Source organism: Melitaea cinxia, chromosome 18 (genome assembly GCF_905220565.1).
Source record: "Melitaea cinxia chromosome 18, ilMelCinx1.1, whole genome shotgun sequence".
Taxonomy (NCBI): Eukaryota; Metazoa; Arthropoda; class Insecta; order Lepidoptera; family Nymphalidae; genus Melitaea; species Melitaea cinxia.
Genome location: NC_059411.1, coordinates 9,378,753 through 9,386,036, shown reverse-complemented (window position 1 = coordinate 9,386,036; position 7,284 = coordinate 9,378,753). Strand labels below are relative to the sequence as shown.

The 7,284-nt window shown below is 32.5% G+C and overlaps 1 protein-coding gene across 1 annotated transcript; it reads left to right on the top strand.

Moving 5' to 3' along the window:
• Positions 1-857: 857 nt before the first annotated feature.
• On the top strand, positions 858-6,978 carry LOC123662182. Its single transcript, XM_045597065.1, has 3 exons — positions 858-1,011; positions 5,780-5,876; positions 6,444-6,978. Exons 1-3 carry the CDS (start codon positions 883-885, stop codon positions 6,809-6,811), a joined length of 594 nt encoding a protein of 197 aa, XP_045453021.1. The 5' UTR covers positions 858-882; the 3' UTR covers positions 6,812-6,978.
• The last annotated feature ends 306 nt before the right edge of the window (positions 6,979-7,284 follow it).

The following is a 7,284-nucleotide window of genomic DNA, read 5'->3' as shown; positions in this document are numbered from 1 at the left end:
CTCACATCTAAATCATTACGTTCTCAAATTGTGTTGTGTTCCTGTAATGAATGAGGTAGGCGCAGCTCCTGACGACGCGCTGTATGGCTGATGGTGCTTCTGGTGCTAAAAGCATCTACAGCGGTTCGGGCTCGGCTTTCCTTCAAGTGCATTGTACACTGGTTTTTCAAACTAGTGCTATAGAAATATTAAAATCAATGTATTATGAGGATGATTTCGGCCATTTAAAAAAAAAAAAACAAATGATTTTACGTTTTTCTTAATTACCTTCATGTTTATTACTCCGTATTTTGCGAATCTCACTCACATCAAACCTTATTTGTATCAATAAAATAAACTAACTACCACTGAATTTTTTACTTATATTTTTGTTTTTGTTATTTTTAGTGCAACTTACAATAAAGAGCCAGTTTTTATCCAAGTTACTATTTCATTTTCATAAGAAGAATTCTAAGAAGTCATTTAGTTCTTTAGTATTTATTCTTCATTTTATTTCACGACAAACACCTTGTTCGTCATGCAGACAATATTTTGAATACCTACCCATTTAAATTGATGATAATTAGCCTAACGACTAACATAATCAATTTTTTTATACAAATGACCAAGTATGTATAAATAGCAATTAACCAATATTTTGATTAGATGCGGTGGGTTTATTAAATTGTAAACTTGATTACGTACCGTGGATCTGTAGTCGTTCTTAAACTCTTCATATAAACAGTCGTCTTGTAGTGATAAAATTTATCAAAATTATTATTTGTCTTCTAATATGTTTATTAATGTAATAAAAAATAGCAATAATACGTAGCTACTATTTGATTATATCTATTAAAAATATTTATTGAAAATCGAAGAATTGATTGCAATAAGTTTATTAGGATGTGTTCATTTGGAAGCGTTATTTTTTTTTCATACTTGGTGATTGTGACGACCGCTCGCAATACTAGACAAAAAGATGCTATAGGATTTCCTGAAGTTGATGAAAACCAGTTATTAGCAAATAAGCAGGTACATGATACACGATTAGTATATATTTTTATTTAACTATTTATACATATTCTATTTTATTTTAAAATAGAATATGTAAAATCTTGTTAATATTTTTTTGTTACAATTATTAATAATAACAATAAATTGTTACTCGTGGCCAATCAAGGGTCCAAGGGTCTTCTTACATCGACTTTAACCAGTTCCCAAACTCAAAGCTCTCTTAATTAACATTTTCGTGCCAATCCAGTTCTCTCTACGATGACGCTAATAGAGTATTTAAAAATATTGAATTAAAAAAAATCACCAGTCGCTATGTGACTATGTATTGGTACATAAATAATAAATAATAATATAATTTATTTATTAAATTTGATTCCTATTCTCTACATACTTATCATTAAATATAGAAGTATAACATAAACATAATTTAATTATGTCATTGATAACATTAAAATCAGTTCGTCAACTTGAGTACCCTTGCTACTCGCAAAGGTCATCATTCGAAAAATCGCGGTATTGCTGCTTCTGGGAAAACCAGATTAATGTAATGTCGACATCGTGTAAACAAATGTTATCTTTACTAAAATAGTTATTAATTTTTGTTTATTTTCGCACACAATAGTTGTAGTGTATCAGAAGATTATCAGTTTTAGCGCTTAACGATACTCGTTCTATGTTAATAGCTCATAGTTCAGTGTTATAATTGTACAAATCAAGGTGTTATAGGGATTAAAAACTATTAAAAGGCAGTTTTCATAGATATTTTACTTGTGAAAGTGGAACTAGCTAAAACCAAACTTTTATTGGTGACCTGCATACGAATGGTACGTTTTTATATCATCCAGCTAATAATATACACAGTTTCTTTGTACATACTCTACTCTATTAGTTCGCAACCCAGTGGCGTAGGGGGGGAGGGGGCATCATGCCCCGGGCGCTACTTACAAAGGGGCGCCAAATGGTCCTCAAAACAAAAAATTGCTGGACATATTACATAATTTTCAAATGCGCTAAAAAGGTATTGTTCCCCAAACGCGAGTTAAACTACGTAACTGTCGCAAACGCCCTCGTATAAAGGTATTTTCCCGTTCGAAACTATCACGATGCTCTACTGCGGGTTGAAAGATCATTGTTAAAATATTTGAGTCAACACAGGGAAAATAAAATTCAAGGAAAACAATACCAATAATGCTGACGTGATCGTAATAATTCGAATCTTTAGTCTCATTTAAAATAAACGATATTTATTCACACTGGACGCCAAGTTGTTTTTTGTCCAGCTGTACTGTAACTCACGTAGGTGTTCATTTCCCGAATATCTTAAAATATGCGTCCAAACGACATACTAATTAAGGCAGACTTTGTCGTAGTTTCAGAGGTTAACCTTTACAAATCTTACTTATTTATTTTATCATTTATTTTGGTTTATTAAAATTATGCATCAATTAATTACAAGTGTACGTACAGTTCATAAATTTGTAATAAACGGGTTAAATGTTTTTTCATTTGGCAATAGAAAAAATAAAATGAGATAAACTGCTTAAACAAAATGTAAATGCGTGCAAAGGTGATTTTATTTTTAAACCCATAGATGCTAATATAATTTTTAAGACATTTAAAACTTTAGAAATTAAAAACACCGCTGACCTCTGGGGTATATCTGTTAAAATTATTGGTACAATTGTTGATATCTTAGCACCCCACTTAGCGATTATATTTAATGAATGTATTATAAGTGGTAAGTTTCCTGATCTTATGAAGTATAGTAAAGTTATACCTTTGTTCAAGTCCGGTTGTCATACAGATTCAACAAATTACAGGCCCATTTCTATTCTACCTGCCTGTAGTAAAATATTTGAGAAAGTGATTCTCGGTCAGCTTTTAAACCATTTCACAAGAAATAATCTTTTACATAACAAGCAGTTAGGTTTCACTAAAGGACGCTCAACAACTGAAGCCGGTGTCGAGCTTTTTACTTCAGTAGTCAATGCTTGAGAGGAGTCGCGTGATGCTTTAGGTGTATTTTGTGATTTATCTAAGGCATTTGACTGTGTTCATCAACTAATATAACACATTAATCAAGAAACTTAGTCACCATGGCATTAAAAATACCGAACTAAAACTTCTGAGTTCTTATCTCAGTGATAGAATTCAAAGGGTTGAAGTAAATGTAAGTCGTCTGGGTCTCATATACAGATGGGGGTCCCACAAGGCTCAATTCTTGGTCCATTCTTGTTTTTGATATACATAAACGATCTACCGTATTTAGTAGAGAAGAAGCATGAGATTGTATTGTATGCTGATGATACTTCATTAATATTTAACTTACGTAGACATGAAACCAACTATGACGATGTAAACAATGCTCTCTCTGAACTGGAGCACTGGTTTAGTGTGAATAACTTACTTTTTAATAGTAGAAAAACTAATTGTATCAAATTTTCTGCTCCAAATGTAAAACAAATTGATATGGATCCAAAACTCAATGGTGATAAATTAAACTTAGTTAACTCAACAATTTTTCTAGTAGTCACCATTGATTCAAAGTTTCAGTGGGGACCCCATATCTGTCAATTGACGGATAGACTGAGTTCTGCAGCGTACGCGGTTAAAAGAATGAGGTTATTAACAGATGTCGATACAGCTAGATTAGTTTACTTCAGCTACTTCCATAGTATAATGTCCTATGGCATTTTGCTATGGGGCAATGCGGCTGATATTAATGTCATTTTTATTCTGCAGAAAAGGGCTATCCGCTATATTTACAAAATGGGATGTAAATAATCTCTGAAAGAGAAATTTAAAGAGATCAACATTCTGACCTTTGCATCGCAGTATATTTATGAAAATATAATGTACATACGGAAAAATAGGCATTTATTTGTTAGCCGTAGTGATCGACATGCCTCACATGATGTAACACTCAGGAACGACCACAAATTAATATTTCCTAAATGCCGGCTCAGGGAAAAAAGTAGTTCCTTTATAGGAATGTCTATCTTATTATACAATAAGATTCCGGCTGCTCTTCAATTTCTGCTTTTACTAAAGTTTAAAAAAAAATATTAAGCGAACTTTATGTAGTAAAGCCTATTTATACCTATATTACATCAATGAATATGTTAATGATGAAAAGGCATGGGATTGAATAAAGCTCGACTAGGCTATCTATGTCTTTGAACTCAATCTGTAAAGAGATATAGTTAAAATGTTGTGAGCAGGTGACGTGTGGTGGTTTCGACACACACGATTGGCTGTCTCGTGTTTGTCCTGATCATTTGATGGTCATACTGTTACTTTTTGTCTTGTATGACTTTAAATTTTTAAAAGAGTACCGAGAGTTTTTTTCCTCCGGCTTTTTTTTCCTCCCGGCCTACACTAGGGACATTAGTTTATCTTATTTATTGTAATATTTAATAAAGTCGAGGATATAATAGGAAGATAATGTCGACCGAGACATTAGAAATTTAAAGTAACTTATTATTTTGATTGTTTTGATTAAGTTAAGGTTGCACATAACACTGGGTATATTAATTACCTATGTTTGTAATGTCCCCAATGTTAAGATATAAATTTTTTTATTTTATTGTTTGATTTTTTGCTACCTTAACTTTCTTTTATTATTGTCGAGTTTTTTCTTAATTTATTTGTATTATTGTTTTGTAAATGACATTATTTTGACTTTCGTTAAGTGTGTATATCACCTTATGATGAAATAAATGTTTTCATTTCATTTCGATAATAATGTACCTATATAAAATCTAAAAGTCAGTATTAGTAGTCAGTAGGTTTTACGTTAAAGTTAAACTACGTCAGACGAGTTTTGTTATAAATATGATACCTTTTTCCTCAAGCGCCGTCTAAACCAAACATAGTATCGTAAAATAGCATCATTTAAATAACAAATATTTCTTTTTCACGTTAAAATTTTTAATTACTATATTGAACGTTCGAGAATTTTGTGGCATTCATTTAAATATTTTCTTATATTACCACGTGTCAATATTTGAATTCTTCAATATCAAATGTCTAATAAAACATTCGCTAATCTAAATATCATCAATGTCCTATCGACTAGATTAAGATACTGTTGTACCCTGTAATAGTTCATTACACATACATATAAGTGTGTATTTAGATACCTAGGTAAAAACTTTTTTACAGTCAGTACAAAAAATAAATACATTTGAACGTAACGTAAACCAACGTAAGACTAGCCTGTTGGTGCAGTTTGTAGTGGCTCTGCTTTCTACTCCGCAGGTTGTGGGTTCGATTACCGCCTGAGTCTGGGTGTGATATTTGTATTGATAAATTCATATTTTTTTTATGTCACTAGGTCGGCAAACAAGCGTACGGCTCACCTGATGGTAAGCGATTACCGTAGCTTATAGATGGCTGCAACACCAGAAGTATCGCAAGCGCGTTGCCGACCCAATCCCCAATCCCCCCAGGAGCTCTGGTCACCTTACACACCAACAAGAACACAAAACTGCTTGAAAACAGTATTATTTTGCTGTGATCTTCTGTAAGGTCGAGGTACTACCCCAGTCGGGCTGCTCCATATTTTGAGCAGGAAATTCCTGCTGTGCTTACCTCAGTAAAATATGTGTATTATTTCCATGTATATTTTAAAAAAATGCTATAGCAGTTGGCTGTTACCTATAACAACAATAAATTGGTTATCGTAGGAACATACGACCGCGTGTGCATGTTATAAGATATTCATTTATTTATTTAACGTAACAAACACTACTTTGTGTATTTACTTCGCTTGTTGTACTTTCAGAACCGTATTCCAGTTTTCATACCCTCCATGTGTCCTGAGAACGAACTGTTTTATCCGGGAGACCAAAAAGATGATTGGATCTGCGACTGTCGTCCTGGTAAATATTTCATTGTTTAATCTACTATTTTTATAATATTGTGCTTTATATGTATGAACAGAGTAGTATCCATTGACATCAATTGATTCATGAATCAAAATGCTCGTGAAACAATACTTGTATTTGTCATGGAGCACATAGCAAAAAAGGACGACATCTACAATTGATATGTTTCCCTTAAATCTGTCGAAAACTATTTTGCTGAATTTGAATTTTTGCGAAGATTAGGATCGTTGTTAGGGAGCACTATAAGTGAGCCCTCATGTGTATGTAAATATTTTTTGGTTGATGGAAAGTAGACATAAACGTTAGCACTATCGATTATTGTATGATGATCGGGGAAGATCTGTGGATCTCATTGATTACCAATCATTGGTTCAGGACAATTTCGTAGGCTTTGTTTATTAAAGCAGGAAACAGAGACCTACGACATTTTCTTGAGGATATTTTAAGGTATAGTTGTCTCAGTATTAGGTTCTTTTAGAAAAAGTGTAAAGACAAATTAAGCTATAATTAATAGAACCATACCAACCATAAATTATGTAAATTTTATTTTTTATTTTTCAGGTTATTTATATCATCCAAGTTCAGACGCGTGTTGGCCAGCGTACCAAAGAGGCCCGTGTGCTATTAGCGAGTATCTGACATTGCCTAAAACCACAGTTGTACCGGCTTGCATTAAAAATCCTTGTTTAATAGACACAATGGTTCCTTTCCGAGGACAGTGCGTACAGTTGGGTACAACCGCTCCTTGTGGAGTAAATACGTACCCGGCTGAATCTTTATGGGTAAATGCGACTACACTTAATATTGAATGTATCCAAATCAATATTGAACAACGGTTTGGTACAAATATTAATTATAGACCTGAAGACATTCATTGTTGTCCAGGATGTAAAAGGTACATAGAAAACAGATGTCCTACGAAAAGTTAATCTTTCTTACAAATTTACTTAGTTATAATTATTTTATATTTATATTAAGTAAAATACAGTATTTCTATTGCAAACTTGATGTTCACTAGAAAAAACATTTATTATTTTTATGAAAATTATACATGACGTATAATATTTAAGTTTTAATAATTAAACAAATACAAATAAATAAAAACATCGAATTTGAAGTTTTATTAAAAAACTAATTGAATAATTAGTTTCCAAAAACGTATACATATTATGTGATACCTCAGATATTTTTTATTGGACTAAAAAGAATAAAACATCATTTTCAGCTAAATAATACCAAAACACTTTCTAAGAACGTACAAGAGCGTTCGCGAACGTTTCAAGAGCTTAATCCACCACGCTGCTCCAATGCGGGTTGGCGGATAAATTCCCTACTATGAGTAACGATCGCTATCAGGTGTATGTACATGATAACAACCGGGACCGACGGCTTAACGTGCTCT

Bases quoted from the DNA above. Each gene is read 5' to 3' on its own strand.
- LOC123662182 (XM_045597065.1), top strand. From the start codon at position 883: ATGTGTTCATTTGGAAGCGTTATTTTTTTTTCATACTTGGTGATTGTG. The intron at 1,012-5,779 runs GTACATGATACA...TTGTACTTTCAG, and splicing joins AGTTATTAGCAAATAAGCAG to AACCGTATTCCAGTTTTCAT. The intron at 5,877-6,443 runs GTAAATATTTCA...TTTATTTTTCAG, and splicing joins GATCTGCGACTGTCGTCCTG to GTTATTTATATCATCCAAGT.